The 20,355-nt window shown below is 44.1% G+C and overlaps 1 protein-coding gene across 1 annotated transcript; it reads right to left on the bottom strand.

The window, feature by feature from the left end:
• Window positions 1-370: 370 nt before the first annotated feature.
• On the bottom strand, window positions 371-17,245 carry BTF3L4 (basic transcription factor 3 like 4). Its single transcript, XM_063427821.1, has 6 exons — window positions 17,140-17,245; window positions 11,457-11,517; window positions 9,580-9,693; window positions 4,573-4,774; window positions 1,492-1,551; window positions 371-943 (listed from the first exon to the last, which is right to left on the bottom strand). The coding sequence occupies exons 2-6, from the start codon at window positions 11,508-11,510 to the stop codon at window positions 897-899; spliced, it is 477 nt and encodes a 158-aa protein (XP_063283891.1). The 5' UTR covers window positions 11,511-11,517; window positions 17,140-17,245; the 3' UTR covers window positions 371-896.
• Between the last annotated feature and the right edge of the window lie 3,110 nt (window positions 17,246-20,355).

Here is a 20,355-nt window from a genome sequence, read left to right as displayed (position 1 = left end):
GTACGATAGTTAATGAACTGCTAACAGGCTGAAACATGATTACTGGGTGTGGGTGGCACATAAAATGTTTAACCCAATTTATGCTGTCAGACTGTTCCTAACAAGTTGTTCGATCATTCGTCTTGAAAAGTTGATTGAAAGGAAATAATTTAAAACCCATGTATGAATTCTATGAAGATTGACACTCTCCCTGACCTACAGATAAGGTGCATTTCTAATTATTATATGACGGTTTTAGTTTAACGTGTGGACACACTTTATTAAGTACAATGAACTATTAAAATAAAGACTATGAAGTAACAGATCAGCTTTAAACCAATATAATAACAAATACACGGGCTCAGGTGTCTACAAGAGATGACAAGGAGCAGAAAAGACCAATTTTACTTTTATCAGGATACGCCATCTGAACAGTTATAAGGCAACAGAATACGCATCAATTCCCATTAATTTAGCTGCTCCAAAAATACAGTTCTAGGCAATAACCTTCCTTTGTAGGCCTTGTAATTAAAAAGTACTTCACCAGCACAATTTAAAATAAATATAACAAAATCTAAAGAAGTGTTTTATTTCTACATATGGGACAAGAAATCAGATGTTATATAGGAGCCTGCTGCTCTCCAAGTTGATTGTTAGAGCAGACACAAAAACGTTGCCAGTAAAATTAAAATTTTGTTTATCCATTTTGTCCAAAAGGTCCAGTCCCAGGGAAGTGCAAAACGCAAAATAATCAGCGAGAAAAATGCTGCGGTAGCATCGTTAAAATACAAAATATTTATATTATGGAGCTATTAACACATGATCTTTGCTTGTAAAACTTTGAAACCGCACAGCTGATTTTCGTTTTGTCAAAATCAAGTCCATGTCAATTTCCAAGGATCAGCAGGTTACACTTCTCAATTTGCTTCATTCTTGGAAGCTTCGTCAAAATTTTCTACAAGTTCTGTAAAGATAAAACAAAAGCACTCAGAGGAAAGAAAAAAAACCCTGAAAACAATGTTTGCATCAACCCATGGTGGGTTAGATTAGTAAACAATCTTGCTATGAACATGAATTCAGGCTGGGACGTTAAAACACCACATGCCTATGGATCTAAAAGAAGAACCCAACCCCAAATTATAATCTTACCACTTTTATCAAGAAGCTAATGGGAAAAAAGGACTTAAGTACTCTAAATAGTATTCATATTTATCGAGGACCAACAAGGTCAAGGCATCACTTAAAGGTTTTAAATCCTTAATGCTAAACATTTAGCAGTTCAAACATTTTAACTGACTGAAATTTCACACACACTTTTCTAAATAGCGATTAATGAACTGCAAAGATTTTCAGTCTCTGCTTTTTACAAACCTCCCCCCCCCCCCCCCCCCAAAAAAAAACCACAGCTTCTAGTATGTTCTACATTAATCCAATATCACCTTTGTAGAAACAGACAGTTACTTGGCAGTACCCACAATTTGAATTATTACTTTTTAAAAGAAAGAAACTTACCAGGAACATCATCATCTTCCTCCTCTATGTCCTCTGGTTTAGGCGCTTTACTATCCAACACTGCAGACAGAAAAAAAGGTTTTACACACACACAAAACAAAAAAGCCTCACAGCTCAGGACCTGAAGAATTGTTAGCACATCTCAGTTGTAGCATTATAGTCACAGAATTACAGCCACGTCTCTCACAAATACCACACATAGCCATAGCTGTAACGCTGAGACTTCCCCAGGAGCAAGGAGTTATTTTAAAACCACAAAATACCATGACATATCGCTGCGCACGGCCACGAGGCCTGACCTCAGCAAGATGGCACTGACAGAGGCCTCCACCTCACCTTCATCAGAGGACGAGAGCCCGACGGCATATTTACCTCCACCGAGAGTACCTGTCAAGCAAGGGGCACCCTCGGAACCAGGAGACTCAGCTCCCGCCACGAAAGCCGACATTAAGGCGTTGACCAAAGAAATACAAGCGATGTTTCACGCCGATATGGTGCAAGTTAAGGAGGAGGTCTCGACACTTACAAGCCGGGTGGTAACGGTGGAAGAGGGTCTCAAGGGTGCAGGGGTCGCCCAAACTGCCACTGACGCAGCATTGGGTCAAAGGCATTGCAGTGCCCTGTCCACTCAACTAGCCCACATGGAGGACAGGGCAAAAGCAAGGAATGTGCGGACCCGAGGTGTGCCAGAAACAGTCACAGACGCTGAACTACCACACTACTGCAGACGGCTTTTGGCTACTCTGCTGCTGCCCAAACAAATAAAGCAGATGGGCATAGATTCAGTTTTTCGGCTCCCCAAAGCACCCAAAGCGCCACAGGAGGCTCCCAGGGACATACTCATTAAATTTAACCGGGAATCCGACCGGGGGGCACTCATGGGCGCCACCAAAGACGCTCCCACGGTCCCCTTTGAGGGAGCACACCTCACCTTTTTCAGGGACATATCCAGACACACCCTGACATGGAGGAGGTCGCTGGGACAGATCACTCAACAATTACGGGAAAAATCCATCAAGTACAAGTGGGGGCAGCAACGACTGATGGCAGAGAAAGACGGCAAGCAACACATTCTAACGCACAAGACAGAAGCAACGACCTTCCTCCGAGCCCTAGGCCTGCCGGTAGCAGCGACCCCGGCGGACACCAGCCCCTCATGGACTGTAGCCACCATAAGCCCATTCGTGCCTCGAGGAATCAGAGCGCGATCAGACATTCTCCCTACCTGAAACTGACAACGCCTGCTGATAATGCTGCCACGCAAGGCTCTGTCTTATGTTGTATGTTTATGCTTTACATTTTATGTTTTATGCTGCATGAGTTTTTCTGTTGCACTAATTTCACATTGTACTATCTGGGACGGGCAACCTATAACCCCCATCGCCTTCGACTCCATTATACATATGTACCTGGCTCCGTAAGTCATTAACCAGACGCTAAGACAAGCCAATCACCCCCCCTCAGCTCACTTTGCTTTAATTAATCAAGCCCCTTCCTCATATAAGCGCACGGGCAACATCAGGGCACATTACATAACACTGCTCATTGCTCCATGCCCACGCGCCTAAGCTCCACCAACCCCAGACATAGCTGTACGAGCTGACAAGTAGGGAGCACAAGCTAATTTCCAGCTCCCTCCGACCCATGTTCGAGCTAACTGAATGCCTAGACAGACAGGAGGAATCCACGCTAGACAATATTTTACATATAAAAATTTGGGTGATTAATTTGCATGTGTTGCTGTTTATTGCTATTACTTGTATCATCTGATGATTGTCTTTAATGCACGCATTGTAACGCGATGTTCACATATACCCGCAAAAATAAAGAATTAAAAAAAAAAAAAAAAAAATACCATGACATATCATCAAAAATAAACTGATCTCTGTGCAGCGCTAACACTTAGTTAGCAAAAGAATGTGATTAGAATCTTTAGCGTGCATTTCCACCCTCTACTCATTCACAAATGTAGAGATGAAAAACAGTCAACTGAAGTTCATTTCTGGGTCGCATCACATGTGGGGATTCACACGGATCTCACTAAAAAGCACTGCTGATATTTATGTCATGCCAGTGGCATAAAATGTAAAAAATCTACTCTAGATAAAAAACAGTCACGCTAACAACAAGAAGTGTAATTTTGCACTGTTGGACACATGCTATTCGGGATTGCTGTAATCTTCATTTGGATCAGTATGGCTGTGCCTTACAGCAGCTTTAACCTTGATGCAAGAGATGTGGCATTGTTTGCCATCACACTCAGACGCCGAAGAACAAGAACGATTTTGATGAAGTCATGTTGCAACTAAGCTCCAAGCCATGTCCGTGGTAGCAAAAGCAGTTAAACAGGTTTCATAATACATTCCTGTTTTATAGGGGAGTTAATAATTATCCAGATTAATTTACACAGCGATCAAATTTGAATTACAACTTCTCCAAAAAGAAAGTTTCTCAATACTTCATGCCAATAGCAGCTATTGAATTATTTACTGGTGTGTAAATGTGAAGATAATTATAAAGCACACACGGTGCAGCACTCCCATGTCTAGAATGCTATGGAAATGCTTATATTGTTTCGCAGCTCATATGAGTCAGGCATACAACAAAGAAATAATATACACAACCCGTATCAATCTGTGCAAAAAGTCAAATGTGGCAGACCGCTTTTCTTTAAGTGAGAACATAAAAATTAAATGTGAATAGAATACCTAGCACATATTAGAAGAGATTTATTTCAATAATGTAATTTAAAGATATTTACTCTGACTCAATTCCATAATAGGAAATGTGACAGGAGAAAGCAGGAGTGTCCCCCTATAACAGGATTAATGGGACATGTGCATATGCAGAGTAGGAAAACCTAACAGAGGACGTAAAATGGAATAGACGTCAGAAGCTAGCTGGTACTAGGCATTCTGCAGGCTAACATGGATACAGCCTAAATTAAAATGTGAGTTTTGTTGAAAGAAAACTTTGACACGTTGTGCTTGGTTAAATTTTGGAGAAGACGACAGACTGTTTTACACATTGAAAAGCAAACCTGCCTAAATTCAGCTGACAGACTAAAAATGGGATACTCACCCTGCCTGGGGAACTGTTCTGCTAACTTGCGGAGACTTGTGAGACTGTCAGCGCCCAGCTGGCTCAGGATCCCTGGGAGCATTTCTGTGATCTGTTTAACTTCTGCGTGGCCGGTGATTGCAAACGTGTTTGCCGAGAGGGAAGCTTGGACCTTGGGATTGTTGAAATGGATAACTGTGCCATCATCTTTTATCATGTTCACCTTTAGAAAGAGAAAACATGCAACATTATAAAAAGGGACAAATGTAACTGCCAACATCTCTCATAAGCAGACCGCAGAACAACTAGCAACTCTATGTGTAGTACATTTTTGTTCCCAATATAATGCAGAAAGCACCACAAAGTCTACAAGACTTCTGTATAATAACTTGTGGATAATACGTTTGTATGTTGAATTCAACATTAGCACCATGGACCAGAGTGGTTTTCAGCTAACAGTGGCTCTGTCAATTTTCAGCAATTTATAAAGATAGTGTCTTCATGAAATACTCATAACAACTGCTGTGACAGTTCACGGAAATTGCACTACAATCAAGATATAGGAAAGTCGGTACTACCTTGTCTTATGGACAAAGACCAGGCTGATAAAAAGTGTAGCTTATTCCATCAGCTTTTCTCAATTCCGACAGCTATTGCAAGTATTGGCAGCGAGGGTCTCGTTATAGTACATATATGCATTTGAAGTCTTTTTATAGAGGTTCGGGTGACTTTATAGCTAAGCGCTCTCCGTGTTCATTGAGATTCACCATTTCATTAAGCACTGTTTTTGTGATTTTGTTAATAGGAATTGTGGGTGTGAAAGTATATTTAGAAACAAGTAATTACAGCACACTAGTTTTTTTGAGCATCATGGGTCCTCTGTGTTGACTCTCACACAATCCAGAAAGTCATTACAAGTCTAAGGGAGCTGCAGGAGGTCCTTCACAGGAACACGCCATTAGGCAGGCATTCTGCTTAGATGGTGGCATTGTGAATGAAGACCCAGCGGGATGGACATTACAGAAAAAAGGTAACTTGCGCTGGGGCAAATAATGGTTGTGTGTGTGTGTGTGTGAATGTAATTTGATGACTGAGCTGCTTCAACCAGCTGAATAGAGCGAAATACAATATGCATAGTAACAGCTGTAGTGTCAAAAGGTTAACCATTAATAATCTTTAAAGAATTATCTACAACTTTGCAGCTCTTTTAGGGAATCGGCACTCACCCTAAATGATCACAGAAAGATTTATGAACAAACCAAATAACAGTGGAAAGAAATTGGTCTACTAAACAGGACTACAAAGTACACCCAATGGTGACACATTGTGGGACATAAGGCCTGTGAAGGTCGAACATCTGATGGCAACTTTAAACCATGCTTTGCAAGGACTAAAAATAACCCTGGAACAGTTACCTCTCAGCAGTATTTTATTCCAAACCCCTCGATACATTTACAGTGATGCAAACTATTCAATCTACAAAAGGTTTCTGAAGGTAGATAATAAGCAATTCCTAACCCTTAATGTGTGTGCATATGAATTCCTTTAATGAGATAGCTTTAATTAAGGAAAACTATTCCTGATGGCTACTACTCTGCCGCTTCCACATTCCTCGCATTGGGAAAAAAAAGCCCTCTTGTTCTAATACACAACAGAAAAATATTATATTTGTATGGTTTCCAAATAAAGGATTGTTGCATTTCTGCTATGACCACTTGGGTGTAAAATGAAACGCACAGACTAGCAATCTACACAGGGCAACATCTGATCATTTCAAAAGCTTTATACGTTTTACTATAAAGAACAATATACGAGGGGTGAAAAAAACCCATTTAGAGAGGAGTGTAGTACCTAACACAGTTGTACAGTAGCAATGAATATTACTGCACTACAAGTGCTGACAATCCATGTGGCACCACAAAAAAAAAATTAAATAAAAAGAAATAACTGATAAGGGAAAGACAAAATATTTATGTTATTCAAAGATCAAATGAGAAATGACCATTAGCAGGGAAAGAGTGGGAGTAGAATATAAATGAAATAAATCTATATTTACATTTTTAATTTAGATATATATGTTTTACTGCTGCTTATCCCCCTTCATTCTCTCTGGGTTACTTCTCACTTGATCTGTACACCAAATGACAGGAACAGGCACCTATTTTGCACCTTTTTGGCTTGTCTTAATTACAGTTTTTTTTTTTTTTAAAGTTCCTCAGAGACAACCCTAATTATCCAGGGTGCCAAACCTCAAAAACGGTCTTTAAAAAGACACATTAGGCACCCGGACTACTTCATTTCAATAAACTGGTCTGGGTGCCATGTCCATCTTGTTTTAACCCTGTAATGTAAAAACATTGCTGTTCTGCAGTTACAATTTGCCAGTTAAATGGCGAATCTAACCAGTTGATATACACAACAAATTCATTTTCAATTTAGTTAATAACTATTATCAGGAAAGGTAGCCAAACTGGAAGCACAGTATACGGTCTTCAAATTGGGTTACTTTGGCAATATTCATGACAATTCTTTCTTTAGTGACTAAATATTTTTTAAAAAAAAGCTCCACCAATGGTCATGCTAATGGCACTTCATTATTACAGAAACTTTCTTTTATTCAACAATAACAAAGCTCTTTATTTTCATCTGTATTTCATTTATATGTTCCTGCGTTACCCCCTCATGACCACAGATTAACAGCACGAATGACAGCTCTCATAGGCGTGCGCACGGGGTGTGCCGGGTGTGCCTGGGCACACCCTAATCCCCGTGCGCCGCGCATGGATCGAGGCCGGCAGGGAAGATCAAAATATCTCCCCTGCCGGCTCAAGCACAACAGATTAGCCCGGAGAGAGGTGCTCCGTTCCGTTTTGGATACGGAGCAAAGCGCCTCCAGGCTGCACGCAGGGCAGCCCTCTCGCGATCTCCGATATTTTCAGAGCGTTGCCATGGCAACGCTCTGAAAATATCGGAGATCGCGAGAGGAAGGCATGGTCTGTACCCTGCGGAGGTACAGACCACATCACTAGCCCACTGGATCACCAGGGATGATCAGCAGCTTGCTCCCTCTTCCCCCCTGCAAAGTAAGGTAATAAGGGGAAAGGGGAGTAAATGTGTAGTTTTTTTTAAATTTAAATTCTGAAACAATCAAAATTTATTATATTAATTATATAATTAAGTATATAATCTATACCCCACCACTTACTCACTACACCCTATATACACACTGCACTTACACACACTATACACCTTATATACACCCCCTGCACCTACACACTATACCCACTACACCCCCTGCACCTACACACTATACCCACTACACCCCCTGCACCTAAACACTATACCCACTACACCCCCTGCACCTACAAACTATACTCCCTATACATCCACACCACACCCCCTGCACCTACACACTATACCCCCTATACATCCACACTACACCCCATGCACCTAAACACTATACCCCCTATACATCCACACTACACCCCATGCACCTACAAACTACACCCCCTATACATCCACACTGCACCTACAAACTATACCCCCTGCACCTACACACTACACCCCCTGCACCTACACACTATACCCCCTATACATCCACACTACACCCCCTGCACCTACACACTATACCCCCTATACATACACACTACACCCCCTGCACCTACACACTATACCCCCTATACATACACACTAAACCCCCTGCACCTATACCCCCTATGCATACACACTACACCCCCTGCACCTACACACTATACCCCCTATACATACACACTACACCCCCTGCACCTATACACACTACACACTATACCTCCTATATACACATACACCCTCTGCACTCACACACACTCTATACCCCCTATACACTGCACTCAATCACTATACACACTCTATACTCCCTATAAACACACGTATTACACTGCATACACACACAAAAGCACTACACACTCTATACCCCTCTATACACCCACTGTGCCCCTATGCACACACAACTCCCCTAAACACACACTACACCCCCTATTATTACCACACCAATACACACATGTGCACAACACCTATATGCATACACACAATGGCACCCCCTGCAATTCCTAGATACAAGAAATACAGTCCTTACATGCAAACGCAACACACCGCTAGGCACAAACACTCTCTAAAGGCCCTATAAACACACACACACACAAATATAATATACAGCCCAAAAACACACCTATACACTACAGGCCCCAGCTACATATTATACACCACAAACAGACCCCTTTACACTCTACAGCATAACCGGTCTCCTCTACACACATGCAATCACATAAAAAACATCCAAACATATATAACACAGCAGGGAGCATTCCCACACGTGCAAAACACACTTTAACAATCCTTTTCCACTTGTGTTCTCCAGTACCCACTACTGGGGACATCAGAGACAAGTCACTTGGACTTTTTTTCAATCAGACAGCACTGAATGCTCTGGTGGGGTATCACACTAACATAACAATTGAGAGGGCGGGGGGTGCTTGTCTTGGTGGCTGATATAACGCGCCACATTTCTGGCCCACCTTTCCTAGTGGGCTGCTCTGTCTGGGCTGACTTTTTGTCCCAGTCCAGCCCTGCTCACCGGCCCACAGGCAGGAAAGGACCAGGGGAGCTCTAGCCAGCAGTTCCGCTGGGTTCCTCTCGCGAGGTCACACTAGGACCACCAGGGATCAGGCATGGCAGCACACACGCACACACTAACAGCACCCTAACACACACACACACAGCAGTGTGTGTGTGTGTATATATATATATATATATATATACATACATATATACGTGGCGTGTGTGTTTGTGCTTTAGGGTGCACACCCTAATGCAATAGGCTGCGCACGCCTATGACAGCTCTGGTGTAACAAAGCTAAATCTAAAAATTTAATTTTTGCATTTTTTTGTCACAAAACGAATGTCCACTAGAAATAACCTACATGAACAGCACTGCAGAACATGCTGTTGATATGAATGCGATAACAAAAATTATATAATAAGAAGCCTTACCTCCTCGATGCCAGCAATATTATTTACTGCTAGTTTCTTCAGAGAACTCTGAAGTTTTTTGTCATCAGCAGTTGCTGTTCTGTGTACAACCTTCTTCTTTCTGCGGGCTGTACCCTGGAGAGCAGAACACACACTTAAATACAATGTAATTCCCAAGTTAGAGTTTAAGGTTAATGGAATATATTTTGGACACGGTTATAGATCACAAGTGTTAGGGAATGTTTCTAAAGCTCCTGCTACTGTGGAGTACAGTGTGCCGACATACTGCCCATGCCAACAGCAGCATAAGGCTATTAACCCCTTAAGGACACATGACATGTGTGACATGTCATGATTCCCTTTTATTCCAGAAGTTTGGTCCTTAAGGGGTTAAAGGGACACTATTGTCACCTGAACAACTTTAGCTTAATGAAGCAGTTTTGGTGTATAGAACATGCCCCTGCAGCCTCACTGCTCAATCCTCTGCCATTTAGGAGTTAAATCCCTTTGTTTATGAACCCTAGTCACACCTCCCTGCATGTGACTTGCACAGCCTGCCATAAACACTTCCTGTAAAGAGAGCCATATTTAAGCTTTTACAAGTTGTCTAATTAAGATTTTTTTTTTATCCCCTGCTATGCTAATAGCTTGCTAGACCGTGCAAGAGCCTCCTGTATGTGATTAAAGTTCAATTTAGAGATTGAGATACAATTATTTAAGGTAAATTACATCTGTTTGAAAGTGAAACCAGTTTTTTTTTCATGCAGGCTCTGTCAATCATAGCCAGGGGAGGTGTGGCAAGGGCTGCATAAACAGAAACAAAGTGATTTAACTCCTAAATGACAGTGAATTGAGTAGTGAAATTGCAGGGGAATGATCTATACACTAAAACTGCTTTATTTAGCTAAAGTAATTTAGGTGACTATAGTGTTCCTTTAAAGATGTTAAATTACAGCGGCAGAGCATACAGAGCAATCCTTGACACTTTGTGCTAAAAGGACAATCCAAACAGAACAGGAAGGCTAATTAGGAATTAATTTGCTTAAAGGGCACGCTAAGCAATTTTACCATTATAGTGCACTGCAGTGGTTATGGCCAGGAACCCCACAATATGTTGTCAAACTGTTTATGGCCAGTGTTTGACACTTACCTGGCTCTGTCAGCTACCCACAATCCTGGTCTGCACTGATACGCTAATGCGGAAATTCATACTTTGGCATTAGCAACATCAATTTTGTGCCCCTCTGAATGTTTTCAATTGGCAGAGAGTATCAGTAGTCAGGTTTCTTTAGTTTCAATGTTAGATCAGGGATTAAGTTGGAGTGCCCAACAACCACAATCATAAATCATGTCTGAACTTAGGGAAAACTTGCAAGACAGATGACTGTACTTTTTTTCCTTCATATAAATTACACAAAACTAGAGGCAACAGCCACAGCGGCTAATTTTGCCATTGTGGGACTGCGTGACCCCTGCCATAGAAATGGGACAGTAAATATTCAGTGTTAAATACATTTAACTATGTATATATACACATTCCATTTTTGCAGTAAAGAAAAATCTGCAGCACTACAAATGCATCTTGAAAGGGATCCTATAGTGTCAGAAATATGACTTATTCCTAACACTATGGTGCCCCCTGGTATAATCCCTCCCTAGCGGATCCTCGACATTCCACCTGTTCCGAAGTGAGACCTAATGCGCATGCACAGCAAGTGTGTTAGGCCCTCCCCTTAGAAAAGCACTGAGTCAATGCTTTCCTATTCGGATTTTACAAACACTGAATGAAAAATAAATGTTACTTAACTCCATTTATTCAAGAGAATTGTACTTTTCTATTAAAAGAAAGAGGCTGCTAGCTTACTTTTTCAGGGGAGTAAGTTAAAAACGACACTAACCTTGCCTCCTATTCGGACTTGTGCTTGCAGCTTTGCTAGTTTTTCTTGATTCATGATGAGTCTGAAACAAAAAAGCAATATACTGTGAAAACCCAGCATAGTTACTTGCAACTTTAACCATGAAAGAATTTTAAGTTAATCAATGAACAGTTTGCATATCAGCTATTGCTGTGGTACAATGCAGTATGATCAACTTGTGGTCTGTTTCTCATAAGGATGTTGAAGGACACAGAAGTAAACTAATGAAATCAGAGTATTCTGAAACCAAACAATCCATTAGGGCACAACATTGTCAGGGATGCACACCGATCTAAGATATACAAAGGATATTTGTAAACTAGATTAAGGATGCAGGGATAAATTAAGTAAAATCAGTCTAAACTTGTATAACGCCAACAATATATTTATGCGTGAAAGGTACACACGAAGTACCGTAAACGCTACAGCATTCTGTAGCGCTTATGGTGCTTGGCACCCTTTCCAAAATGAAGGTAATATATAGCGTTGGAAATACAAAGCAATATTCCTAACACTATAGTGTCCCTACTCCCAGTAGCACATAAAGGATTAAAAACCCTTTATTCACTTGATTCTAACATTGATTTCCCTTGGAGCTGGGTCCGCCAACGTCATCCGATGGGGGGAGGGGGAGACAGAGCATGCATGCGCAGAGAGTGCCGCTCGTGAATTAGGCCACCCCCATAGGAAAGCATTTACTCCATTCTCTCCTATGGGAATTTGCAGTGCATGAGGACCTCCAGCATCGTTTAAGGGAGTCAGACTTCGTTAAAATCCACGATGTGCCTCAAGTGGCTATCAGGAAGGCAGTCACTAGAGACAATTTTCTCAATAACTGCAATTTATTACATTGCAGGACAAATGGGGACAGGGACATTGCTCCCAGAATTCAATGAGATGAAGTGGCCTGGGTACCTATAGTGTCCCGGCAATTGCAAACAGTCTAACAACTTATCTGGTGTGCCACTCATGTCCTCTATGAGAGCCAGAAGCTCTCTGCACAGCACTAAAACAATCAGCTGGCACTGCATGGCATACTTTGGAATGATAACAAAAGCTCTTATGATTGTGTTCCAGTCTCAATAGAATAAGTGACCTGAACCTGGCCAGCACCATGACTACAGAACGTTATGGTTGTCATGGTCCTTAAATGGACACTATAGACCACTTCAGCTCATTAAAATGGTCTGGATGCAGTGTCCCAGGTCCCTTAACTCTGAAGTTGTATTTATTGCAGTTTTTAATACACTGCAATAATTACCTGCCAGGGTTAACTCCACCTCTAGTGGCTGTCTAGAGAGACTTCTGGGTCGTCAAATATGATGATCTCAGCCATGAAGGTGAGTAAAGTCATGTTTTTAAAAGGGGGTCGTAACCTAAATACCTATCTAACCACCATAGCGCGAGGAATACATATTTGTGTTCCTGACACTATAGAGTTCCTTTACGTGCCCGACATGACTGATTTGGTGTAATAACAATGGGAACCATTAGAACATCCATTAACATTGAACACCTTGCACACAAAATAGCCCCCTTTTTTCCCATTCTAAACCCTCCCCCCTATCTTTAAGTCCCTTGGCATGATGGTCCTTTTTTAATTAGTGTGTATGTTGCCATATTCTGCTTGTGTTAGGTATGGTTGTTGCAATTGCTTGGTTGTGTTGTATTTGTGTGTATGTGGGCTGTTATATTGTAAATGTTCATGAGTAGTTTGTGGTTTTGTGCATGACAAATCTGTTTGGAATCTAAGCAACAGCTTTTATTTTTATTAAACTAACAAAGTTTAATTTTCAACAAGAAAACTGCAATTCTTAAAGAAACTTTATAGTCACCAGAAACCCTACAGCTTAATGTAGTAGTTCTAGTGTTTATAGTCTGTCCCTGCAGGCATTTCAGAGAAAAAGCAGTGTTTACATAGTTAATACCTCTAGTGGCACTCACTCAGACGGCCACTAGAGGTGATTCGTAGTCCACTGCTGCACAGTATGCAGCACCTACATTCAGTGTCTCCATGCTCTAAGTAGAGGAGCTGAATGTTCCCCTATAGAGATGCATTGATTCAACATGTCTCTATAAGGAGATGCTGATTTATGCCGCATTTTGCTACGCATGCTCAATATCCGTCCCGTGTTTTCCTATGGGAAATCATAAAGACTGATGATCTCAGCCATGGAAGCAAGGAAAAAAAAAAAATATATAGTAAAAATAGATTTCCCATGCGATCGGAGGGGACAGGTACCTAAATACACATTTTCTCTCACACTCAAAAAATTGACATTTTTTATTTAAATCCACCCAGCCTTCCTAACATTGGGAGAGCTGAGTGGATCCTTTCCACTTCACTCTAATCGTTCTGCAGTTCCTCCCTACCCCATTGTGTGTTCTCTGTACTGACATCATATTCCGGCTCGGCAAAACTGTATGCGATAGAGCAGAGAGGAATTGCAAGAAGATTACTGCTCCTTTGCTAAAGAGCTAAGAAATCCCAGGATGAAAATTCTAGTCTCCATTGAGACATGGGATTTGTCGAGTCCTGGTGTATTATTCTACAGCTCTGTGTATATCTAGCAGTTTGGCTGGCTTCCCTGAGGTCCAGTGGGTACCGGGCAGGAACTGCTATAGCTGCTGCAGGCTGCTCTACATCAGTGCGGATTTCCAATCACAAGTGCTGGGAGGAAGTTATCTGAGGTCACTAGACTACTTTTTGCACCAGTAGATACCTGAAGTTCCACTGGGACACCTGATAGGCCATAGCAGCATTGCGAGCTGTGCAAATGCACCTCAAATGACAGAACTGAAACACCAACTTTTTAATGTATGGATTTCAATAAAGAAATTATTTCATAAGAATCCTCGAGTTCTGGCTCAATATATTATATATATACACTGATGGCCAGTTAATACTCCCAGGGATGGAGCACACTGATGGCCGGTTAATACTCCCAGGGATGGAGCACACTGATGGCCGGTTAATACTCCCAGGGATGGAGCACACTGATGGCCGGTTAATACTCCCAGGGATGGAGCACACTGATGGCCGGTTAATACTCCCAGGGATGGAGCACACTGATGGCCGGTTAATACTCCCAGGGATGGAGCACACTGATGGCCGGTTAATACTCCCAGGGATGGAGCACGCTGATGGCCGGTTAATACTCCCAGGGATGGAGCACGCTGATGGCCGGTTAATACTCCCAGGGATGGAGCACGCTGATGGCCGGTTAATACTCCCAGGGATGGAGCACGCTGATGGCCGGTTAATACTCCCAGGGATAGGGCACGCAGATGGCTGGTTAGTACCCAGGGATAGAGCACGCAGATGGCTGGTTAGTACCCAGGGATAGAGCACGCAGATGGCTGGTTAGTACCCAGGGATAGAGCACGCAGATGGCTGGTTAGTACCCAGGGATAGAGCACGCAGATGGCTGGTTAGTACCCAGGGATAGAGCACGCAGATGGCTGGTTAGTACCCAGGGATAGAGCACGCAGATGGCTGGTTAGTACCCAGGGATAGAGCACGCTGATGGCTGGTTAGTACCCAGGGATAGAGCACGCTGATGGCTGGATAGTACCCAGGGATAGAGCACGCTGATGGCTGGTTAGTACCCAGGGATAGAGCACGCTGATGGCTGGTTAGTACCCAGGGATAGAGCACGCTGATGGCTGGTTAGTACCCAGGGATAGAGCACGCTGATGGCTGGTTAGTACCCAGGGATAGAGCACGCTGATGGCTGGTTAGTACCCAGGGATAGAGCACGCTGATGGCTGGTTAGTACCCAGGGATAGAGCACGCTGATGGCTGGTTAGTACCCAGGGATAGAGCACGCTGATGGCTGGTTAGTACCCAGGGATAGAGCACGCTGATGGCTGGTTAGTACCCAGGGATAGAGCACCCTGATGGCTGGTTAGTACCCAGGGATAGAGCACCCTGATGGCTGGTTAGTACCCAGGGATAGAGCACCCTGATGGCTGGTTAGTACCCAGGGATAGAGCACGCTGATGGCTGGTTAGTACCCAGGGATAGAGCACGCTGATGGCTGGTTAGTACCCAGGGATGGAGCATGCTGATGGCTGGTTAGTACCCAGGGATAGAGCAGGCTGATGGCTGGTTAGTACCCAGGGATAGAGCAGGCTGATGGCTGGTTAGTACCCAGGGATAGAGCAGGCTGATGGCTGGTTAGTACCCAGGGATAGAGCACGCAGATGGCTGGTTAGTACCCAGGGATAGAGCACGCAGATGGCTGGTTAGTACCCAGGGATAGAGCACGCAGATGGCTGGTTAGTACCCAGGGATAGAGCACGCAGATGGCTGGTTAGTACCCAGGGATAGAGCACGCAGATGGCTGGTTAGTACCCAGGGATAGAGCACGCAGATGGCTGGTTAGTACCCAGGGATAGAGCACGCTGATGGCTGGTTAGTACCCAGGGATAGAGCACGCTGATGGCTGGATAGTACCCAGGGATAGAGCACGCTGATGGCTGGTTAGTACCCAGGGATAGAGCACGCTGATGGCTGGTTAGTACCCAGGGATAGAGCACGCTGATGGCTGGTTAGTACCCAGGGATAGAGCACGCTGATGGCTGGTTAGTACCCAGGGATAGAGCACGCTGATGGCTGGTTAGTACCCAGGGACAGAGCACGCTGATGGCTGGTTAGTACCCAGGGATAGAGCACGCTGATGGCTGGTTAGTACCCAGGGATAGAGCACGCTGATGGCTGGTTAGTACCCAGGGATAGAGCACGCTGATGGCTGGTTAGTACCCAGGGATAGAGCACCCTGATGGCTGGTTAGTACCCAGGGATAGAGCACCCTGATGGCTGGTTAGTACCCAGGGATAGAGCACGCTGATGGCTGGTTAGTACCCAGGGATAGAGCACGCTGATGGCTGGTTAGTACCCAGGGATAGAGCACGCTGATGGCTGGTTAGTACCCAGGGATAGAGCAGGCTGATGGCTGGTTAGTACCCAGGGATGGAGCATGCTGATGGCTGGTTAGTACCCAGGGATAGAGCAGGCTGATGGCTGGTTAGTACCCAGGGATAGAGCAGGCTGATGGCTGGTTAGTACCCAGGGATAGAGCAGGCTGATGGCTGGTTAGTACCCAGGGATAGAGCAGGCTGATGGCTGGTTAGTACCCAGGGATAGAGCAGGCTGATGGCTGGTTAGTACCCAGGGATGGAGCATGCTGATGGCTGGTTAGTACCCAGGGATAGAGCAGGCTGATGGCTGGTTAGTACCCAGGGATAGAGCAGGCTGATGGCTGGTTAGTACCCAGGGATAGAGCAGGCTGATGGCTGGTTAGTACCCAGGGATAGAGCAGGCTGATGGCTGGTTAGTACCCAGGGATAGAGCAGGCTGATGGCTGGTTAGTACCCAGGGATAGAGCAGGCTGATGGCTGGTTAGTACCCAGGGATAGAGCAGGCTGATGGCTGGTTAGTACCCAGGGATGGAGCATGCTGATGGCCCTGTAGCTGTGGCCTACATTCCCCACAATACTGAGCGCCCTGTGACATGAAGCCAGCCCGAGGCCCCAGCAGGCTCCGTGCCCGGGCTCGCCGTCCCCCACCCCCGTACCAGGTAACACGGAGCTCGCCCTGCCGGCCGCCCGGTGTGATGGCAGACGGGGGAGGACCCGGAGCGGCCCCGGGAGAGGAACTCACCTGACTGAGCAGCTTCGCACCAGCACGAGGCAATCAAGATGGCGCCGGCAGTAAGAGAGAGGAGGGACGCTGCGTCCGCACGTACGCGGGAGGCGGAGCTAACAGAGGTCGCGGTGACGTCACGCACACTAGGGTTTTCCTGAGCAACCGCAGGTGCAAAGCTCACTAATGGGGCTGTTAGAGCTTCTCCCATGATGCTCCGCGGTGGTTGCTAGGCCCGCCATGTTTGTCCCGGGCAGGGATTCCCTCAGTGTGGGACATTATACCCTCAGTGTGGGACATCACTCCCTCAGTGTGGGACAGTACACCCTCAGTGTGGGACATCACACCCTCAGTGTGGGACATCACACCCTCAGTGTGGGACATCACACCCACAGTGTGGGACATCATACCCTCAGTGTGGGACATCATACCCTTAGTGTGGGATATCATTCCCTCTGTGTGGGACATCACACCCTCAATGTGGGATATTACCCCCTCAGTGTGGGATATTATACCCTCAGTGTGGGATATTATACCCTCAGTGTGCGATATTACACCCTCAGTGTGGGACATCATACCCTCAGTGTGGGACATCATACCCTCAGTGTGGGATATCATTCCCTCTGTGTGGGACATCACACCCTCAGTGTGGGATAGTACACCCTCAGTGTGGGATATCATACTCTCAGTGTGGGACATCATACCCTCAGTGTGGGATATCATACCCTCAGTGTGGGACATCATACCCTCAGTGTGGGACATCATACCCTCAGTGTGGGACATCATACCCTCAGTGTGGGATATTTTACCCTCAGTGTGGGACATCATACCCTCAGTGTGGGATATTATACCCTCAGTGTGGGATAGTACACCCTCGGTGTGGGATATTACCCCCTCAGTGTGGGATATTATACCCTCAGTGTGCGATATTACACCCTCAGTGTGGGACATCATACCCTCAGTGTGGGATATTACACCCTCAGTGTGGGATATTATACCGTCAGTGTACGATATTATACCCTCAGTGTGGGATATTACACCCTCAGTGTTGGATATTACACCCTCAGTGTGGGATATTACACCCTCAGTGTGGGATATTATACCCTCAGTGTGGGATATTACACCCTCAGTGTTGGATATTACACCCTCAGTGTGGGATATTATACCCTCAGTGTGGGATAGTACACCCTCAGTGTGGGATAGTACACCCTCAGTGTGGGAAATTACACCCTCAGTGTGGGATATCACCCCCTCAGTGTGGGATATCATTCCCTCAGTGTGGGATATCATTCCCTCAGTGTGGGATATTACACCCTCAGTGTGGGATATCAATCCCTCAGTGTGGGATTTCACCCCCTCAGTGTGGGACATCATACCCTCAGAGTGGGATATTACACCCTCAGTGTTGGATAGTTTACCCTCAATAAAATTTTCACCTAATTGCTGCCATTTGGATCTAAATTCTAGCTGTTTAATAAAGAGTAAATAGTCAGGAATTCAAAGGGGATTTCATGTTTTAGGCCATAATAACCAATCACAAACATGCAATGAACTCCAATAATTAAAAGGGTTGCTCCAAGCACCATGACCACTTTAAAGTGATTTGAAGTGGTTATGGTGTCTGGAGTCTATATGTGCAGTATATTGAAACTACATTTCCAGCAACATTCGATGGGTGGAACAAGAGTTTTTGTTGGGTTTTTTTGGAGGTTAATGTCAATTCTGTGCATATTCTTTGCATGTTTCAGCACTGGACTTCGTCACTGGTCATTGGAGGACCCACAGCGCCCCTTGGGGATCCAGGTATGATGGCAAACCGCTGCAAAACAGTTGGCCTCTTTAACGGTAAATGGGTCATTGCACTACAGCAGGCTTTGATGGTTGGACTAACCCTTTAACTCCAAATTGTAATACATTGTAATCTAAATGACAAAATGTAATCACAGCGTGAATATTTGCAAATTTCAGGGACGGAGTTTGGACATCCGTGCACTACACAGTTAAGAGGTGTATAAATTAACCTGCTAGCTGACTTGAAGAATGGTTCACGTACCTTTATTTTGGTCTGAAACTTGAAAATCACTTTGAATTCAAAGCAATTTACACTTTAGGGGGAATAAACGTCAATTAGCCCCTAATTGACAATGGACAGTGAATGGCTGATATGTACTTGGTGACAAAGGATATACAGTGCTATTTAAAGCAGTTCTTGCTGCAATTGGTGAAACTGGGCTATTTTGCAATGTCTCATAAATGAGATATCACAGAAATAGAATTCGGGAAGCTCCCACATGCATACAGTTACTGGAGCAGCTAAGCCCAGCAATGAAATGCTTATCACTGGCAGCCATTGTTGGGGACCACCATTTGTGCTGTGCTGTTACTGGAAGCCTCACCACTAAAGATTACAGTAGTAAAGGCTTAGAATTTCAGAGAAAAAAGATAGAATCTCTGTGGCAGTCTGTCCCAGCTAATCTATGCCGACAGGGACAGCTGATACCCGACTGCAATGTCGACAGCTAGGATCAGCTGTCACAGATCTATTACTGGCCTTACTAGGGATTTAAGTGCGTTGACACAGATATTATCGTTTCACTAAATAGCATCTCTGGGAAGCAAGCACAGAAGCATGTGAAAACTAGGGCATGTCTCTAATTTGACCCTCTAAGTTCCCCAAAAATGTGTTAAAGGTATACATATGAGGCACTTATATACTTCGGATATGCAGCAGAATAAAAATCTGGAGTCTTTAAAGGGTTACTCCAACTACCATGACCATTTCAGTGATTTGAAGTAGTCATGGTGGTACGACTATGTATGTGCAGTGTTTCAGTGTGCCAGGGGCTAGTTGCTTCCCTGGCACATGTTACTGAGGCAGCCCAGAACTCTGTTCCAAACTGCCTCATGTCAATTCTGTGCATATTTTTTTTTTTTAATTCTTTATTTTTGAGTGCAGAGATAATAACAAGCTTAATCAGTGACATGTTTAGTGTACAATAACATTTCAAAACATTTGATATACATAGTCGAGAGGTACTGCACTTTTTTTTTTTTTTTTTGTCGAGTAGGTACATGAATTAAACAAGAAGTATTGCAAGATAAAGAAGTAGTTATAGTCGAGTTGTGTAACATGCTAACTTGTAAGTTTAAGATGAATTGAGTAGCGATGTAGGAGTCTCTGTCAGTTGGAGGTGAAGCATGATGCGCTGTGTGGAGAGCCTGGATGTTGTGGGA

The sequence above is a fragment of the Pelobates fuscus genome, chromosome 7 (genome assembly GCF_036172605.1).
Source record: "Pelobates fuscus isolate aPelFus1 chromosome 7, aPelFus1.pri, whole genome shotgun sequence".
In the NCBI taxonomy this organism is placed as follows: Eukaryota; Metazoa; Chordata; class Amphibia; order Anura; family Pelobatidae; genus Pelobates; species Pelobates fuscus.
The sequence above is the reverse complement of the archived record's forward strand: the minus strand, read 5'-3'. Positions and strand labels throughout refer to the sequence as shown.

Excerpts from the sequence above, each read along its gene's own strand:
- BTF3L4 (XM_063427821.1), bottom strand. The coding sequence starts at position 11,510 with ATGAATCAAGAAAAACTAGCAAAGCTGCAAGCACAAGTCCGAATAGGA. Across the intron at positions 4,775-9,579 it reads ATATTGCTGGCATCGAGGAG|GTGAACATGATAAAAGATGA; the intron begins GTAAGGCTTCTT and ends CTCTTTCTAAAG. Across the intron at positions 944-1,491 it reads GGAAGATGATGATGTTCCTG|AACTTGTAGAAAATTTTGAC; the intron begins GTAAGTTTCTTT and ends TTATCTTTACAG.